This window comes from Urocampus carinirostris, chromosome 8, assembly GCF_059441175.1.
Source record: "Urocampus carinirostris isolate Australia breed hairy pipefish chromosome 8, RoL_Ucar_1.0, whole genome shotgun sequence".
In the NCBI taxonomy this organism is placed as follows: Eukaryota; Metazoa; Chordata; class Actinopteri; order Syngnathiformes; family Syngnathidae; genus Urocampus; species Urocampus carinirostris.
Genome location: NC_142356.1, coordinates 1954659 through 1974927, shown reverse-complemented (window position 1 = coordinate 1974927; position 20269 = coordinate 1954659). Strand labels below are relative to the sequence as shown.

General features: G+C 45.3%; 2 protein-coding genes across 3 annotated transcripts in view; one reads left to right on the top strand and one right to left on the bottom strand.

The window, feature by feature from the left end:
• Positions 1-980: 980 nt before the first annotated feature.
• Positions 981-18906, bottom strand: pex6 (peroxisomal biogenesis factor 6). Its single transcript, XM_088341281.1, has 17 exons — positions 18397-18906; positions 14504-15019; positions 13196-13362; positions 13023-13100; positions 11236-11344; positions 11043-11164; positions 9849-9954; positions 8058-8260; positions 7806-7992; positions 7225-7304; positions 7050-7161; positions 5425-5627; positions 5283-5344; positions 3886-3994; positions 3712-3828; positions 3557-3634; positions 981-1533 (listed from the first exon to the last, which is right to left on the bottom strand). The coding sequence occupies exons 1-17, from the start codon at positions 18856-18858 to the stop codon at positions 1266-1268; spliced, it is 2979 nt and encodes a 992-aa protein (XP_088197407.1). The 5' UTR covers positions 18859-18906; the 3' UTR covers positions 981-1265.
• Positions 18907-19718: 812 nt separating this feature from the next.
• Positions 19719-20269, top strand: part of ttbk1a (tau tubulin kinase 1a) — a 31894-nt gene continuing 31343 nt past the window's right edge. Inside the window, exon 1 of one of the 2 annotated variants that reach the window (XM_088341278.1) lies at positions 19719-19852. In XM_088341278.1, coding sequence (XP_088197404.1) covers positions 19727-19852 — 126 coding nt within the window. In that variant the 5' untranslated portion in view covers positions 19719-19726. The remainder of the gene's footprint in view (positions 19853-20269) is intronic. The other variant, XM_088341279.1, reaches the window with a different exon arrangement.

Below are 20269 nucleotides of genomic sequence, written 5' to 3'. Positions count from 1 at the left end.
AATGATCGGAGCATGTGAGACGAGAGGTAGAGAAGGAAGACCGGAAGAGGCAGGACGAGTGGGACAGAGAAAAAAAGAAACACTGCAAGCGGTAGAGAACTGTCACAAATCCATTATCCCCTTGCCATTTCCAACCACAAACTACAAAGGCACGCAAGAGCACGCACACCAGGGCCCCTTCATCTACAGCAGGGGTGTCAAACTCGTTTTAACTCGGGGGGCCACACGATAGAACAAACATTCTGTCGGGGGCCAGACGAGTAGATTCAAGAGAAAGAAAAAGAGAGATAAAAAAAAGAGAAAGAGGGAGGGAAAAGGAGAGAGGGCGGGACAAAGAAAGAGAGATAGGGGGAGAGCGTGAGAAACAAAAGAGATAAATAGAGAAGTCGTGAGAGAGGGGGAAAGAAAGGGAGAGGAAGAAAGAAATCCACAGAGAAATAGAAAGACAGAAGAAGAGAAAAGAGAAAAGAAAGCGCGAGGGGTAGGAAGAGAGAAAGAGAAAAGAGAGAAAAGGAAAAAAGGAAATTAGGGCAAAAGAAGTTAAAAAGACACAGAGAGAGAAAGAGCCAAAGAGCAACAAAGGAAGAGAAAAAGAGAGACACAGAGAGTGAAAAAGACAAAGAGTGGGACAAAAGGGGTGGGAGAGAGAGAGAGAAAGAAATACAAGTACAGTCTCTTTGTTTGTGGCGCCTGCCTCTGGCAACATCAAGTGGACATATTTCAACCTGCAGCTCGTTTTTCTCTCGCGCTTCTTTGAGTGTTTTCTTGAGGGCCGGATTCAATCCCTTAGCGAGCCTGATCTGGCCCGCGGGCCGCCTGTTTAACACCTGTGATCTACAGGAAGTGAGCGGATTCTCCAGCTGTAAAATAAAAATGTGTAGGTGTTCATTTATAATCAAAAGATGAATTAGATGCCCACGTTTGTCGTCACGAATCATGCCAGAGATTTATTTTGTGTCGTGTCTGAATGAAATTTGACCTTTTGTTCGATCAGTCATTTCATAACTTTATTTTGAAAAGCGTCAACAGGAAACTTTGACAGGACACGCCTCTAATGATCGATGATCTCATCCGCATTTAAAAGCGCAAGCGCCTGCTCTTTTTCTGGACAGTTGCCCAGAAGGGGGGCTCTGGTTGGCCTTTGCCCCCTTGGACAATGGGGACAAAGAAGGCCGAAAAACCCAGGGCCTTGGCCTCCCGGCGAGAAAGCTTGGTGTGCTTAGACCGCACGGCACGCTGAACAAATTAGAAAAAGCGGGCGGGGCTTACGACAGCCAACGCGACGCCACGCCCTCATCCCCGAGCGCCGCATCAAAGTCAGCGGCAGTCAGGCACAGCGCAGAGTCTTCGCTGTCCGCATCTTGAGCAGACAGAGACGTCTGGTTGGCCGGGAGCGCGGAGGCCCCGCCCGTCATCCTCTTGATGGCGGCCGTCATGGCGTCCGAGCACAGGGCGTACATGTCGGCGCCGCTCATGTGGGCGGGGCAACGTGACAACACCTGACTCAAGTCCAATGAGGCGTCCAGCTGGAAACTGAAAGACACCCATCACAGGACAGACCCCATAATGAATACAAATACTACAGAAATATAACAAACATAACTACTACTACAAAAATTCATGCAGAAAATCTACGACAGTAATAATACAATACTACGCCCAAGTTAATACAAAAATACCACAAAATAACTACTAAAATATAGTATTTAAAAACAAGGACCTAGTATACCGTTTTGCTCTCATGTTTAATAAACATACTACAGAAATACTACCAAAACACTAGATAAATACAACAAAAATACTACTTCAAAGAAATCCTACAAAAGACTTACTCCAGAAATACATAAATACTACTACAGTAATACTACCAAAACACCAGATAAATACAACAAAAATACTACTACAAAAAAATCCTACAAAAAAACAGAAATACATAAATACTACTACAGTAATACTATAAAAATCCGACAAAAATACTAGAAAATACAGCAGAAATACTACAAAAATCATAACTCAAAGTGACAACAAAAATACAACTACAATACTCCGAAAATAAATATCCAATTTAATGCTTAAAACAGTGACCTCATATATTAGTTTGTTTTCATTCAAAAAAGAAAAAAATACGACTCATAGAACAAAAATCCTACTACAGTTACATTGTAAGACAGAAAAACTACTACAGCTATACTACAAAAATACATCTACAATAATACTGCGAAAATACGAGCGAAATACAACTACAGAGAGAGAGAGAGAGGGAGGGGGACAAAGAGAAAGAGAGAGGGAGGGGGAGAGAGAAAGAGAGAGGGAGGGGGGGACAAAGAGAGAGGGAAGGGGAGAGAGAGAGAGAAAGAGAGAGGGAGGGGAGAGAGAGAAAGAGAGAGGGAGGGGGAGAGAGAGAGAAAGAGAGGGAGGGGGAGAGAGAGAAAGAGAGGGAAGAGGAGAGAGAGAGAAAGAAAGAGAGAGGGAAGAGGGGAGAGAGAGAGAGAAAGAGAGAGAGAAAGAAAGAGAGAGAGAAAGAAAAAGAGAGACATAGAGAGAGGGAGAAAAAGTGACATAAAGAGAGAGAGACAGAGAGAGAGAGAACGAGTGAAAGAGAAAGCGAGAGAAAGAGAGAGAGAAAATAGAAACCCAATGGATTATAAAGCTCACATCCGAACATTTGACTTGTAGGTGTGCTTTATAGTCCAGAAAATGTGGTACTCTTAAAGCCCCAGTGTGTAGTAACGGACCACTAGACGGCACTGTATTGTCTAATGCAAAGGTGACAAACATGTGGCCCGCGGGCCAGGTCAGGCCCGTCCCCCAAAGTTTTTAATTTGGCCCAGAAGATAACACCCATAAACGCACATGAGAATAATCAGCTGCAGTTTCAAATATGTCCACTTGATGTCGACAAAGCCAGGCACAACTTGCAGTCACTGGAGCTGTATTACTTTCTCTCTTACTCTCTCCCTCTTTCTCACTCCTTTTCTTTCTCCGTTTCCTTTTTTTAAATCCCTCTTTTTCCATTTTCTTTCTCTCCCCATCTCTCCTTTTTTACCTCTTCCTTTTGTTTTACTCTCCTTTTCCCTCTTGTTTCTTAGTCTCCATCTTTTGCACCCTTTCGCTTCTCCATCTCTCGTTTTCTCCCTCTCTCTCCTCCTTTCTCCTATTCTTTTTCATTCTTATTTTTTTTTCTGTCTTCTTTCTTGTTCTCTTCATTCTACTAGTTCGGCCCACAAGAGTTATTTTCGACCATGTGGCCCCAGAGCTCAAATGAATGTGACGGCTTTGGTCTAATGTGAAGGAAAACCAGTGGCAAGAACACCGTGGAGCAGCAAGATGCCAGACAAACATGGCGGCGACCTAAGTAGGGATTCAACTAAGAAATACACATTTCTCCACTTGGTGTCTTTTTCTTGAATGAAAGTGTTGTACCACCGGGAGGTAGTAAATATTACACACTGTCTCTTTAAGACATTAAGCATTACCACTCAATGAAATGCACCGGGTTATAATGTTATAATGTGAGTCCATGAAATGGGGTATTTGCGGGACCCCGCCCACTTACTTTCTGAGGACAGCCCGAAGTACTTGCATCCGTGACTCGGGGTCCCGGTCGATCCCCACGTGAACCAGCTTGTCGAACCTGCACAAAAACAACTCATCGGTACGCCGCTTATACCCTAGGTTCTGCTGAGAGGAGCAAGAAAACGAAAGAGTGACCTCCCGGGCCGAAGTAGAGCCGGGTCCAGCAGGTCCGGCCTGTTGGTGGCGCCGATGACGAAAACTTTAGCCGCGGCGTCCAGGGCGTCCAGCTCGGCCAATAGCTGGGACACCACCCTGGCCAATCAGAAGTCGGCGTCAGGAACGGGTGGGTCAAAGTGGGCGGGTGCTCACCTGTCCGTCACCCCGCCTGAGTCGCCGCTGCGCCCCCTCCTGGGCGCCAAAGAGTCCAGCTCGTCGAAGAAGATCACGCACGGCGACGCCCCTCGCGCTCTCTCGAATACTGCGCGCAAAAAAAAAACAAAAAAAAAAAACAAGGATGTGATTTCCCTTAAGCCCATCGCATTTCAGCGCTACTACCGTCATCGTCTAGTTCAGGGGTGTCAAACATAAGGCCACATTCATCTTCAATACTCTTGCCTTTCATTGAAAATCTATCCATACACGGCCCCGGTGATTTTTCCCTTGACCTGGTCCCTATGCAGATAAACAGCCCCAAAGCATGATGTTTCCACCACCATGCTTCACAACCAGTATGGTGTTCTTCGGCTGCAATTCAGTTTTCTCCAAACAGGAAAACCTGTGTTTCTACTTTCTAATGAGTCAACGCCTTAAAGGTTCCGGGGCCCGCCGGCGGGCTGTCGATGTCACCAGCCACATATTTAAACTGTTAAGATTCGAGATATGATGACCGGTTCAAAATGTACTCATCACAGGAAAATCGCCGTCAGTCAAGAACAAGATCCTATAAAGCGGGATAGCTCACCAATAAAGTCAGCCCATGAAATGATTCTCTGCATACAGATTTTTTTCACATTCAGGAGAGTTCAGTGAATCCAAGCAGTCAAATATTGACTCCAAAACTCACCAGAATGCCTACAGATATTGAGAAAATACACCTAAAAGCATTTCTGCATCATGACAATCATTTTGTTTCGCCCCATAATTCCCTTTTAAAAGTAAACAGACTTGTCAGATGATTTCCAATATGGCCGTTAGCCTCTGACCTTTCGATTGACATCACTCTTGACCAATTGCAAGCTTTTTTTTTTTTACGGTCCTTAGCCTGTGACAATCTATGAGGGACTATGACCAAATCTGTGACCAATTCAAACGTTGATTGACACATTGGATAGCCAATGAAATTCCAAAGTAATTTTATGGCTGTATTAAAATCAGAGCCGAAAACAAACGTGCAGAAATGCAACCTGGGATTCGTTTTTGAGTGTGATATACACACGCAAGTGTGCACAATCATTGATTACTGGAAAGAGAAGTCAAACATTTACAACTCTTTCACAATGTCTAAAAGTTGGCCACGGTAAAATACACTGTTGCAAAGGTTTTAAACCTGTAAACTGGTCGTCTCCAAATGGCCAGTTTTTCTAGCAGGATAAATTGGACGATTGCTACTTGTTTAAATACCGTGTAGGCCTGGGGAGGGATGAGCGCCGTCAGGGTGTACTTGCCCAAGAGGCACCAAAGGGCCCGGTGTCATGACCACCCCACCCCTGCCCTTAAGGGATCCAAGCAAACAGGTATGCTAAACCGAGATGAGACTTTGCGTTGACCTTCTCGGACGTTTTCCTCGCTTTGTCCCACGTACATGTTGAGCAGCTCCGGGCCTTTGACGCTGAAAAGAGGGAGAAAGAGGTCCCGATTGGTCGGAAGGAAGTGAGGCGGACGTTTGTGGGCGGGGCTTAGCTCCCTCACCTGAGGAACGTCATGGAGCATTCGGTGGCCACGGCCTTGGCGAGCAAAGTCTTGCCGGTGCCGGGCGGACCGTGCAGCAGGATTCCGGTCCTCGCCAGGTTCAGGTCCGGGGAGCCCAGTTGGAGCGGGACTCGGATCGTGTCCAGGATGTCCTTCTTGACGTCCTCCAGACCGCCCACGTCCTCCCAGCGCACGCACGGGATCTGTGGGTACGGAAGCGGAGTCAGGGCCGGTTTTAGACGAACGGCTCGCTTCAAAGAGCCGGCTCTTTTTGCGCCAGAACGGCTCTTCGGACTGTTTCGGTTGCTTTCGTCCGGGAGGTGGGGGGATGGGGTCTCCGACCTGGTGCCAGCGGGCACCCGGGTACCCCCTGAGGACCCCAACAACGCTTGGTCATTGTTATTTTTTCAGTAAGAGGATAATTTGGGTGGTTGACTGAGTCAAATTAAGCCTACATCCTCGAGAAATAGACAGGGATGGATAGAGATAGATAGATAGAGATGGATAAATGTCTAGATGGATAGATAGATGTCTAGAGAGGTAGATAGCTAGATGTCTACATAGATAGATAGATGTCTACATAGATAGATGTCAAGATAGATACTTTATTCATCCCCATAGGGAAATTCACAATTTTGCTTTTATTCCCCCGGGTGGAGTTAAAGAGCCTTATGGCATGAGGAAGAAATGATCTCAGTCTGTCCGTGGAACTTATTTCCTTTCTTTTTTCTTTCGCCCTTTTCTCTTTCTCTCATCATCATCTTCCTATCTTTCCCTCTCTCTTAATCTCTTTTTCTATCATTATCTTCCTCTTTTCCTCTCTTGCTTTCTCTCCCTCATTTAATATTCCTCTCTTTCCCTCTTTCTTTCTGCTTTACTTTTTATCCTTCTCTCTCTCTCTTAATCTCTTTTCTATCTCCCTTTCATTTTCTCTTTCCCTTTCTCTATTATCCCTTTCATTTCTCTCTCTATTTATTTTTCTCCATTTTTTTCTTTGTACTTCAAGAAGTGAACCTGGTAATAACGTAGAATCAACATAGTTATAACCTGATACTGTAAGTTGCCATTTCAGATATGCGAAAGTGGGCGACCCCCCGTCGCAAAAAGTAGCTCCACGGTCGAAAAAGCTCATGGATATATTACCAGTTGTGATGTCGAAGTATGTCATAAATTTCATCGTTGGTAAAAAATGTATTATACAAGCTCAACATTTAGTGACGGAATTCCGGCTCTTTGGGCTCAGCTCAAAAAAAAGAGTTGACTCTTTTGCCTCCCGAACGATTCTTCGGATTTTGGTGTTGCTTTAATAGATAAATGCCCAATTTTAGGTCACATTCTGCACATCATTTTTTAAAAGTGTATTATACAATTGCCATTGTTCCGTTTTTCTATTTGATCTTTTTATAGAAAAATGTTGCATTTTGGTCACTTTAAGTTTCCATAGTTTCTATAAATGTAAAACAAAAGGGAAAGGAAAATCGGTCCTGTCGAGTCCCTGTAGTTTGCATTTGTGTCTGTGCTTTGCCGTCCACCTTTTTAGTTGCCCTGACCAATGATAAGGCGACGTGTCTCGGTCCGATCATACACACTGCCCCTTGAAGAAGGCGGGACCACCCCGGGCTCACCTGGGGGGCCCCGGCAGCCCGGGCCCTGACCTCCCTGAAATCCTGCAGGGCCGCCATTAAGTCCTGCTGGCGGATGGCCACGCCGCTGGCCCGCCAGTCCTCCTGTCGCTCGCTGAAACAAAAGGGCCGCCTTCAAAAACAAGATGGCCGACGTGGGCGCATGGGCCGAACTCACCCTGCGGGGGGCGCCAGCCGTCTGCACGCCGCGCGAGCCGCCTCCACCGATAGGGCCCGCAGGTCGCCTAACACCAAACCCTGAAGGAAAATAGGCCACAGTAATGGATAATGGAAATAGGTAAGCCCTTAGCAAACATGTCAAATGTGCTTCAAAAGCTGTTCTTGAAATATGGATGCCTATGCTCTCTTTTTACTCCCAATGTTTTGTCCCCGCTGCAACCGCTAAACATTGTATTTTACACATTTTTCTGAGAGTAGGGTCTCGCCGTTTCTAAAAGAGGCCATTTGGCGAAGAGTCGTTTAAAACCTTTGCACCTGTGTCATTTACTATGGCCAATGATTAGACATTGTGAAAGAGTAGTAAATGTATGACTTCTCTTTCCAGGAGTCAATCACTGATTGTGTACATGGATCCCGAGTCGCATTACGCAGGTTTATTTTCGGCTCGGATTTAAATAGTTTTTTTCAATACAGCCTTTCATAGGTAAGGGCAGGCTAAAGACCGTGGAAAGAAAAAGCTAATTTTGATCCAGGATCTATCTGCGTATGTGAAACACGGCGTCTCATCGGCGGACTCACAGCCGTGACTTTGGCGAGGCCCTCCAGGTCCACGTCCCGGTCCAGGTCCACGTGGCGACCCAAGTCGGTCAGAATCGCCAGGCGTTCGTCCTCGGTGGCGATCTTTAGCGCCACCCGGTGGACGAACGCTGACGCGACGCTCACGGGAAGCCGGCGCGCTTCTCGCACAGTGGCCACCACAGCCAACCTGACCCCAAAAAACAAAAACAAAAAATCAAAGCAAAGCCCTGCCCACGTGATGCCGCTCCTTACCCGGCGGGGGCAGCGTGGAGCAGGTGGCAAAGAGCCGCCCGGACGCGGGAATCCTCCCGGGGGCCCCCTCCCGGCCGCACAAGGAGCTGCAGGTTCCGAAGCAGCAAGACGCAAGGACGCAGGGCTTCGGCGCTTTCAGTGCACGACTTCAGGCGCGACTCGATGGCGGCGGGAGTGTCGCCGCACAAACCGGCGCAGTCCACCTACAACACGAAGGGGACGAAATGGCCGATGGTCGGGGGGCCGAAACATTTGCACAGAGACAAGCCAAAGAATCAAAACAGCTTATTGATGGATTGAATGTTTAGTATACGCCAGTTGAAGGGAACCCTTTTGACCCGTAGAGCCATGAAAGCTCTTCTGGAGTTTGATAACTAAAACAAGTTGCTATCTTGCTGCTAACACATACCTGTCAAGCTGTACGTTTTTGCCGTACAAAGTATGTTTATTAGGCATTTTGAGACGTGTACGACGTACAGGAAAATCCGTACGGAAAAACGCAAATTTGTCAGTGATGGGTACCATCCGGTATACACTGACTATCACCAAACGGCAAATCGATCAAGTCAAACCAGTTCGCCGCGGTATCCTCTATCTCGGTATGGACTTATCTCCATTTTTTGAAGAATGTTTTTCAGTATGTCGAAATGAGTTGAAACATAAATGTAATTTGTTTTGCAATTCATTAATTAAGAAATTAATATTTTGAATTCATATTTGATTGTTTTGCATTTTCGGGTATTTTGTGTAGTCGTTCGACTTGAAATCTGTTTAGTGTGAAAAAAGATAAAATAGTTTTTTTGTATTTCATTTTTTTTGTCGATGTGTGAATATTTGAATCGATGTTTTATGTGTTTTTTTAGGAATCTTCTGACCATAGCTCCGCCCACTTTTTTACATTTGATCATTTTCCTTCAGTTGCGTTCATTTGAAAATGTTCCGGGTCAATAAAGCTCAACTTTATCTGTGGGTATATTTATGAACATTGACTAAACACCAGTGGACCTCCATGGCAGTTACGGTTGATTTAACGGGGGTTTGGTTGCATTTGATGACTTTGGAACGGATGCATCCTGTTCATTTCAAAGGGAAAACTGTCGTGGAGTAATGAAGTCAGAGCTTATTGAGATAATGAGGACACATTGGTTTAGACAGGAAATTCCAGACTTGTTTCTCCCGGGTTTAAAGGTCAGCGAAGCAATAATACTCAGCTTGGTTTAGAACAACTTGCGAAGCTGACGGGAAATTGGCTGGGTCACGGCGACTTTTGATGAGAAACATGTGGACGATTGCAAAACGGTATTGGCTCAGATGGGTCGATTCTGAGAGGAACACTGTCAATTCTTGGAAGCATGCACTTTGAGAAAAACAAGCGCGTCATCAGGAGAGGACGCACTAAGCAACACGTGATATGTCTGACGTGATGTTTTTGCTCCGGAGGGTATAAGAAAGCTGATTGTCTCTTAGACGAATGAGAACGCCGTTTGAACGCTGACGAATATCAATAAATGACGTCTCCCACTCCGTCAAACTTATCTGTGCTTTTGTGTATATTTTTGGGGCGAGGCCCAGATACGCTCTGCTCCGAAGAAACGTGTTTCCATTCACAACGACGTCACCCGGGAAACCAATGACATTTGTAAGTAGAGGTATCGCTGTATTTTAATCCGCGGTTTGACGTGACGCGGCTTATTTTTTCCTTCCGCTTCACTCAACTTTGTCTCGTGGGCCGGATTCGGTCGGCACGCTGCAGTTTGCCCACCCTTGACCTATGAGGATGCGTGTCTGCACCTTAATGAGCTGTAGATGGAGCTTGGAGCTGGCAGCCACCACCGCCGTGGTTTTTCCGCTTCCCGCCGGCCCATCTACCAGAAGTCGACACGCCGGGAGGGCCACCCTAAAAACAGGGCACCGAAATGGGGGAGGGGTTATATGGGTGAGGAGGATGTTTTCAGAATACTGTACGATCCCAATAAATCCGGAGGTGTTTCGGTGATCTATGGGAGGCGCCACATAAAACAGCACAAAACAGCCCTCAATTATTATATGTCACGCCTCCCCACAGAAGAAGAAATCCCCCTTGAGGGCCTGCTACACATCTCGTCTAGATTTCATACTCAATAATGAATGAACCGCGTGGTGGCTAAATGTAATTAACACACTCTGTCCCTGAGAACGCCAATGCCCTCTAGTGTAGTGGAGGCACAATGGCACTTTACCCTGGGAAATTTAAATATAAAAAATTCCCCGAAGTCAAACGCGCCCGCGCTCCCCTTGACCTGATTTGAACGATTCACGCAGAGGAAGGATTTTATACATTTGACTATAAAGGATTTTTATACAATTGAATACAAGATACAATTATTGAGTTTAATGCAAGATATTCACTGACTGTTTTTCTTCAAGGTATATTAGAAGGTTAGGCTGTGTGGAATGCATCAGACGTATTTCTGATAACAGAATTCCTGTGAGTGCTGACGGAGAAGACCAGACGCACAAGGACAGACATCGCGACGCCCTTCGGCGAGGAGGTGGTGAAGCCCGAGGGGGGGGCTTCCCTGGCATGCCCATGGGAGGAGCCGGCACACCAGCTTGCGGAAAAACGTGGGCCGAGAGAAGAAAGCGAGAGAACGAGAAAGGAGGCTTGTCAGAGACGACACTACGTCGACCGATTACGATGGAGTTCACTTAGTTAAATTGTTTAAGATATTAAATCTGCCCCCGTGTGTAAATGCCGGTCTCTTGTCCATCTTTTCCATCAAAAAAAGAGCGCTCATTGTTAGGTGAATGTAGGTTGTGTTTAGTTAATTGAGTGAGATAACTAATTTGAACAATTTGGTTAACGATTCATTTTAATATTTAATTCCTAACACAGGTCACCCGTTTGAATTTGGCGGGAGGTTTTTGCAACTGAAAAACAAACATGGCATGATGGCGTCTCGTAGCCACGCCCACAATACGACCGACCGACCAGACGCTCCTTACCCATCTCTGTGCGGGCCCAGGACGCGGCAAACGGCGTCCACCCAGCGCTCGAGACCGGGAGGCGATTGGCCGCTCCATAGCTCCGCCCCCCCGCCGGGCACCAAGCTGTTGACGGGCGGCCCCTGAAGGCACCGTGAGCTTAGAGGTCAGAGTTGACGAGTCGAAGGTCAGACGGGCGAGATGGCGAGGTCACCGTGTAGAGGGACGTGTGCGTTCCGTCAGCCAGGAAGAACTCCATGTCGCCGTCTTCTTTATCTTCTTGCCGGAGAGGAAGCACCTTCTGCACCAAGAACGCCCGACATCTGGCAAAAGACAAAGAGTGAGGGCTCCGCCTCTTGCCCCGCCTCTTCCTCTCGCTCTTTTCATTTAGGATGCCGTTTTCGGAAAAAACGAACCGATCGAAATGGATTTTTACAGCACGTTTCGGAAAAATATAAGCATTTCGTGTACAATAGAGCCTTTCGTTTGTTTCTCGATATGGTGAGGTATGAAGTGGGCGGGGCTTAGCCTGGAAGCAAAAGAATACTCGCGCTGGTCAGAAGACAAAGGAAAAGAAGCCTGTCGTAGCGGCTCGTTGTTGCCGTGTTGCGTTTGTGTGCCGGTAAAATGAGCTGCAGATCCATTTGTCCACTTGGTGCTGCCGAAACCAGGCGCCACTCTAGAAGCAACCGTAGCAGTAATTTCTCTTCTCTCTCTCTTTTGTTGTCTCTTTCTTTTTTATCTTTCTATCCCTCTCTCTGTCCTCATCTTCATTACTCTTCTCTCTTTTGTTCCCTTTCTTTCCTCACTCTCTCTGTCCTCCTCGTCATTCATCTCTCTTATTCTCTTTTCATACTCTCTCTCGTCTTCGTCTTTCTTTCTCTTTCCCATTTCTCTTTCTAGCTTTCTTTCTCCCTTTCTCTCTGATTCTCTCTCTCTTTTGTTCTGTCTCTTTCTTTTTTATCCATCTCTCTCTCTCTCTGACCTCCTTTTTATTACTCTTTTCTGTTTTGTTCCCTTTTTTTCCTCATTCTCTCTGTCCACCATGTCATTCATCTTCTCTCCTAGTCTCTCTTTCATTGTCTCTCCTTTTTTCTCTTTCGCTGTCTCACTTTTTCTTTATCAGTATTTTTTCTCTCCCTCCCCTTTTTATCCATAGTTTTTCTTTCATTACCTCTCTTATCGCTCTGTGACTGTCTCTTTTTCTCTATCTTTCTCACTCTCTCTTCTCATTCCCTCTTTCTATGACAATCAGACTCTTGATCTCATTGTCTCTTTCCCATTTCTCTCTTTCTAGCTTTCTTTCCCCCTCTTTTGTTTTCTCTTTCTTTCTGCTTCTCTCTCTCTTCTTTCTTTCTTTTTTATCTTTCTATCGCCCTCTCTGTCCTCCTCTTCGTTACTCTTTTGTGCCCTTTCTTTCCTCATTCTCTCTGTCCTCCTCGGCATTCATCTTCTCTCCTATTCTCTCGGCAGTAGCTCAGGAGGTAGAGCGCTCGTCTTGGGATCAAGGGATCCCAGTTCGAATCCCGGCTTGTCCGTGTTACATGTCGAAGTGTCCTTGGGTAAGACACTGAACCCCTAATACCCCCAATAAGCAGGTTAGCATGGCTGCAATACAAGGCCGCTATTGGGAAATGTGAAGCACACTGTAAAGCACTTTGGGAAGTCATTGACTTGAAAAGCGCTATAGAAATGCAGATTATTTTATTTCATTTCTCTCTTTCATTCTCTTTCCTTTTTTCTCTCTTTCGCTGTCTCACTTTTTCTTGATCAGTCTCTTTTTTCTTTCTCTTTTTTATCTGTAGTTTTTCTTTCATTATCTCTCTTATCGCTCGGTAACTCTCTACCCGTGTCTCTTTTTCTAGATCTTTCTCACTCTCTCTATTGCAATCGGACTCTTGATCTCTCCGTCTCTTTCCCATTTCTCTCTTTCTAGCTTTCTTTCCCCCTCTTTTGTTTTCTCTCTCTCTTTCCCTTTAAGCAACCAATCCCATCAATCACCTGCAGAGAGCGCTTCCCTCCGATTGGTCCATGCCATTCGGGACAGGAACCAGAAGGACGTCCCCCGAGGCCACCAGCCTGCGGGCACGACATCACAAAAGTGGGCGCGGCTTTCTCCTCGGCATGACGTCGCAAAAGTGGGCGGGGCCTTCCCCCGGCACAACGACACTCACCTGGGCACGGCAAAGTGCGCCGCCAGCAGGCGATCGGAAGCGTCCGGGCGCCATTTTGCGGGCGTCGCCACCGGTTGTAGGTGGAGCTCGCCCGCCGGGGGCGGGGAGGCGGAGCCACAGGAAGAGGCGGAGTTGATGGCGCCCTCTGGAGGCTGTTGCCGCCACCTCTAAAGTAGAGATTGTGGAGTTACCTCTTAGAGTTCTCATGATAGAAAATGATTGCAAGCTCCATAGTCTGTATTTGCACTACGGATATCTGTCAGTCATCCCGGTCGTCGCGATATTTGTCCCGCCCCGCCTGCGCTGTGATTAGATGGCCGGGGTTTGGGAAAAATCCGCACCCCTTCTCTCTAACCCACCCGGTGCCCTCGGCAACTTTCTAAGTCACGGGTGTCAGACCCGTTGGAGCTCGGGGGGCCATATTGTAGAAAAAGAAGCTCACAGGGGCGGCACTAGTGCATTAAAGAGGAAGGGAGAAAGGGGAAAGAGAGAGAGAAGGGGAGAAAGAAAAAGAAAGACAGAAATAGACGATAATAGAGGGAAAGAAAGAAATAGAGATCGAGAGAGAGAGAGAGAAGGACAGGGAGAAAGAAAAAAAAGTGAAAAACATGATAAAGAAAGAGACAGTGAGAGAGACAAAGAGAAAGAGAGATTGAGAAAGTGAAAAAGAGAAAGAAAGAAATTGAAAGAGAGAAAAGGCAAGAGACAAGCAAAGAAACAAATGATAAAAAGAGCACGAGAAAGAAGAACAAAGAGACTGAGCAAGAGAAAGTGTGTGGAAAAAGAAATAGGGACAGAGACAGAGAACAAGTGACAAAAATAATAAGAGCGGGAAAGAGACAAAGAGGGAGAAATACAGAGAGAGAAAGATAAGAGAAAGAAAAGAAAAAAAGAAAAGGGAAATAGAGACAGAAAAAATGGGGGGACAGAGAAGGCAGGAAGAAATGGAGACAGAGAAAAAGAAAGAAAGAAAGAGAAGAGAGACAAAAGGACAGAGAAAGAGAGAGGAAAAAGATCAAAAGAAATAAATACAGCTCTGGTTGACTCGAGAGCGGCGCCTTGCTTCAGACAAATTGATAAAACTGCAGCTCATTTTTCTTTCGTGCTTCCCTCGGCATTGTCCTGCGGGCCAGATTAAAAAACCTTCGGCGGGTCCGATCCGGCTGGGATGTTTGACACCTGTGCTCTAAATTTATACTTCTTTGCGTGACTGACAGAAAGGAAGACTTTCGGCAACTCTCTCTTTCCGGCCTGCTGCAGCATCCTGCCTGCCAGGCAGAAGAGAGGGCCGAAATCGAACATGGTTACCTTGAGCCTGAACTGGCAGCCGGCGTCAGGAGTTTGCCGTCCTCCGCTCACGTTGAACCACAAAACCCGGGAAACGACAGCGCCGTCTCCCGGCCAATCGGAAGCCACGGCGGTCACTCGGGCCGGCCGCCAGGCCCCATCTCGGTCCGCCGGCCGCATCTTGACCCACTCCCCGTGGAAAAGCCCCGTTTTCAGCAGCGTGGAGACCGTGACGAAGAGACCGGCGTCCCCGTCTGCGACGTCCGTCCTCGGCTGCCGGCGCACGTCCTCCACGCGGACCGGCAACCGGAGCTCCTCCTCCTCCGGGAAGGGGTCGGGCCCCTGCCCCGCCCCCAGGAGGGAGAGACCCCGGCCCAGGAGGGCGGCCCGGCGGGCAAAGTCCGAGGCGCAAAGCCGGAGCTCCCTGGGCGCCAAGGGTCCAGCTTCCGGTCCGAGGGGGCCGCGGTGGGTGAGGACCAGGCTCGTTTCGGGGGTGACACGCCCCTGCTTCACCGGGCTGCACCACAACACCAGCGCCTGATGAAAAATACACCCAGAATACCATTTGATGTCCTGAACTACAACTTTTTCCCAATTTAAACAATATAAAAATGATTTCTGTAGCATTTCTGTACTATGATTTTCGTAATACTTTATTTCCATAGTACTGCTGTGATAGATAGATGGATGTATAGATAGATGTCTAGATAGATAGTTGCTAGATAGATAGTTGCTAGATAGATAGATAGACATATATGTCAAGATAGATGTCTAGATAGATGTCTAGATAGATAGATGTCTAGATAGAAGGATGCCTAGATAGATGTCAAGATAGATGTCTAGATGGATAGATATCTAGATAGATAGAGATAGATGTCTAGGTAGATAGATGTCTAGATAGATAGAGATAGATGTCTAGATAGATGTCGAGATAGAGATAGTTGTCTAGATAGATGTCTAGATAGTTGCTAGATAGATGTAGATAGATATATGTCGAGATAGATGTCTGGAAAGATAGATGTCTAGATAGATAGATGTCTAGAAAGATGTCTAGATAGATGGATGTCTAGATAGATGGATGTCTCAATGTCCAGATGTCTAGATGGATGTCTAGATAGATAGATGTCTAGAAAGAGATAGATAGATGTCTAGATAGATGTCTAGATAGATGTCTAGATAAATGTCTAGATAGATGTCTAGATAGATAGTTGCTAGATAGACAAATAGATATATATGTCGAGATAGATGTCTAGATAGATGTCAAGATAGATGTCTAGATGGATAGATATCTAGATAGATAGAGATAGATGTCTAGATAGATAGATATCTAGATAGAGATAGATGTCTAGATAGATGTCGAGATAGAGATAGTTGTCTTGATGTCTAGATAGTTGCTAGATAGATGTAGATAGATATATGTCGAGATAGATGTCTAGAAAGATAGATGTCTAGATAGATAGATGTCTAGAAAGATGTCTAGATAGATGGATGTCTCAATGTCCAGATGTCTAGATAGATAGATGTCTAGTAAGAGATAGATAGATGTCTAGATAGATGTCTAGATAGATGTCTAGATAAATGTCTAGATAGATAGTTGCTAGATAGATAAATAGATATATATGTCGAGATAGATGTCTAGATAGATAGATGTCTAGATAGAAGGATGTCTAGATAGATGTCAAGATAGATGTCTAGAGAGATGTCTAGATGGATAGATATCTAGATAGATAGAGATAGATGTCTAGATAGATGTCGAGATAGAGATAGTTGTCTAGATAGATGTCTAGATAGTTGCTAGATAGATGTAGATAGATATATGTCGAGATAGATGTCTAGAAAGATAGATGTCTAGATAGATGGATGTCTCAATGTCCAGATGTCTAGATAGATGTCTAGAAGGATGTCTAGATAGATAGATGTCTAGATAGATAGATGTCTAGAAAGAGATAGATAGATGTCTAGATAGATGTCTAGAAAGAGATAGATAGATGTCTAGAAGGATGTCTAGATAGATAGATGTCTAGATAGATAGATGTCTAGAAAGAGATAGATAGATGTCTAGATAGATAGATGTCTAGAAAGAGATAGATAGATGTCTAGATAGATAGATGTCTAGAAAGAGATAGATAGATGTCTAGATAGATAGATGTCTAGAAAGAGATAGATAGATGTCTAGATAGATAGATACTTTATTCATCCCTGTAGGGAAATTCACACTTCCAGCAGTATCCTTGTGTGAAAAATTATAGTATTAGTGTTATAGTATTATTGGAATATTGTTTTTTATTTTATTATTTATTTATTTATTTATTTGAGCATTTTTGTACTACACTATTATTGTCGAAGCATTCTTGTAGTATTTCTGTCGTATGATTGTTGTAGTATTTCCGAAGTATGACTGTTATAGTATTACAGGAGTAGTGAGCTTATATTATTTATGTAGCTGGAATTTTGTGCAACTGTTTCTGTATCATACAAATACTGTAGCAAAATTTTGTGTAAGCTGATTTTTGTAATATTGTTGTTCTAATATTTTATAGTATTTGTGTGGCATTACTGTCGTATTAATTTGAGATTTTTTCCGTTGTAGTAATTCTGTATTATTGCTGGAATTTTAGTTTTGTAGCATTTTTCTGTAATACTAATACTGCAACCCATTCTTGTCATAGAGTTTTTTTGAAGTATTATTGTACAGATAGTAGCATTTTGTAGTATTTGTTTGGCATTATTGTAGTAATTCTGTCGTAGGGTTTTTTTCTGGTATTACTGTAGTAGTATTTTTTGTGTGGTAGGATTTTTGTATTATACTCCTATTATAGGTGTTTTTGTAGTTTATATGTGGTATTTTTGCAGTAATTCTGCAGTATGATTTCTGTAGTATTTATATTGTAGGATTTCTGTGTTTTTGTAGATTTTCTGTACTATTTTTCTCTTATCAGAATTAAAACAATTATATGTTAGGTCCCTGTTTTAAATTCTTAATGTAATATTTAGTTATATAGTATTTTTGTAGTGCAGTATTACTGTAGTTGTATTTCTGTCTGATTTCTGTCATATTTCTTCTTTCTTTTAGGAATTAAAAAACAAAATAATTCAAAAGGTCCTCGTTTTAAGCACTAAATATTGATATTTAGTTATATAGTTGGTTTGTAAAACTACTGTAGTAGTAATTTTGTAGTAGTATTTCTATATAATTACTGTAATTCTATTTTTGTGGTGTTTCTTTAGCAGTATTATCGCATTTTGTCGTAGTATTTATAGTATTGTGTTTGTGGTATTGCTGTAATTCTATTTTTGTAGTTATAATTTGGTATTATACTAATACTGTAGTAGTAAGTTTGCAGTATTCATGTAGTTGCATTTCTGTAGTATTTTTGAGTTGGCAGACCAACATTTGGTGTTTGGCCTAATACCAAATGTTCTGCAATCGCTATACTGCTATGTTAGACTATTAAAGAAACAGCGTGTGATAAATAGCACCTCATAGTGGTACAAAAAAAACCCACAAAAAACAAAACATTGATTTAAATACTAGCCAAAAATGTGTGATCATATTAATGCTTATTTTTATCAAAGAAAATCATAGGTGGGGATATGTGTATTTATTTTATAGAGTGGAATCCCTACCTAGAGGTTGGCACCGTGTTTGTCTGGCATCACTCGCTCACAGCAAACAACACAGTGCCATCTAGTGGTCAAATACTATACATTGGGGATTTCAATTCTGTCTTCTTTCTTGTAAATGTACGCCACTTTTTACTACTTTTTCTTGCTTTATTGTTTCTTATTTTTACTCCTTTTTCTTTTAGACTGCACTCATCGCTCCATCCAGTTTTCTGTAGGTGGGCACAGCCGCCACCTGCCCCCTTCCCTGGTAGCGGCCCTGTTCCGTACAGTATTTAGCCGTCGCTCACCTGCCCAAGTCGGCCCCCGTCCAGCGGTTCTCCTGTGCGGGCTAGCAAGCAGCCACCGTCCCGGCACAGCTCCAGCAAGTCCCCGACTAGCTCCTCAGCGTCACCGCGGGCCAACAGCACCACCACCTGGTCCAGGTCCACGGGCGTGAATGGCCGCACGGTGCCGAGGACCCCCCGGGCCGGGAGGCCGCGGCGGCGAAGGAAGGAGCCGCTGGCGAAGAGCTTCACCGGGTCAGGTGGCGAAAGTGGCGGCTGTTGCTCCGGTTCTTCGTCGCCGAGTTCCTGGAGGCGGAGGAGGACGGCGGACTTGTGTGTCCCCCGCGGAGTGAAGAGGACGGTCGGGGCCCCCGGGTGGTCGCGGAGAAGGCGCCGGAGCTGCCATTTGGATGCGAGAAGCGACGAGAAAGGACATAAATAAGACGGGAATGGATCCAGCTTCTGCAATTCCACCTGCGCCGCCATCTTGGACGCACTTCCGCAATGTGACGTAGGCAACGGTCTGCCCAATTGGGGACGCTGATGCTCCATCTGCTGTGTCGTTGGCGAACATAGCGGTTCTCGGAGCGGGCCCTTGAAAGTAAACGGCGGTAGCCGGCTCCCTTTAAGATAGTTATGTGTTGTTGGCGAACGTGTCCTCTCTATGAACTGGCTCTTAGAAGTGAGCAACGGGGAGACAGTGACGTGAATGACGGGATCTGGCTCCCTACCAGTCAAGAACCAGCTCCCATTCAAGACTGGGATGTGACGTTTGCGAATGAAAGGACTTTATTGGCCGGCTCTTGGAAGTGAGTGACAGCGGCCAGCTTCAGGATAGCGATGTTTTATTAGTGAACGTATTGGATTTATAAGTGGAGTCCATGATATACATGACAGGAGCCGGCTCCTTTCGAAATAGCGTACCAAACGCTTCGTTGATCCGGCTCTTAGAAGCGAAAGACGGGAGTCAGCTCCCCTACAAGACTGTGAAGTATCGTCTCCGAACGAAACGGCTCTAGAGGCCAACTCTTGGAGGTGAACAACTAGGGGGTGGCTTACCACTGTTCAAGACCTTTACTGTTACATAACATTGTTCATATTTGGATTCTAGCTCCATAAACAACAAAACAACCTGGAGAGTCGTTTGGGAGCCGAAAGAAAAGTCTATTTTCAATGAGTCTAGCCAAAAGAGCCGCTCCCCCAAGACCCGCAATGCCAATCAGTCGTCTCCGCCGCCCTGTCCAATCAGAAAGGAGCTTTGCGTGCCAGGGCTTTCAGATCCCTATCGACAGAGGGCGCTCCTGCTCCCCTTGCCGGACTGGTGAAGGCGCGGTCGGTGTCCCGGATGGGGCGCATGCGCACACGAGTTGATGCTGATGCTGCAGAAAGATGGAGCGTGAGAGACGATGAAGAGCAAGAAGAAGATGAAGATGGCGACGGTTCCTGTCCAGGCGCGCCCCCGACGCCACCCAAAACGAAGGTATGGATTCGTGGTTCTGTGCACGCTCCCGTTTGCGGTGACGTCACGGGACGGGAAAGAAGCGTTCTTTTAGCCAGGTGCGTTCACTTGCTGGCCGCTCGGCTGGGACACGGGAGCTCCCTCATTTCGCAAATAAACGCAACCGGAAGCCGTCACTCCCTACCAAAATAAAATCAACCGCTAATTCTGATCATGCTTAGCGCACTAGATAATGACTGAACATCACAATAGATTATGAATAACTATTAATGATTGCAATTGATAAGCGACGATAAAGCTTAGAAACTACACTGCACCTATCGACTCACAGAAAGGAGAAACGAAGATTGTTTGTGTAAATAACAATTTGATTTATCAGTTAAATAACACAGACGATTCTTTCGGCATCTTTCTCTGTTCTTTATTACAGATATACAA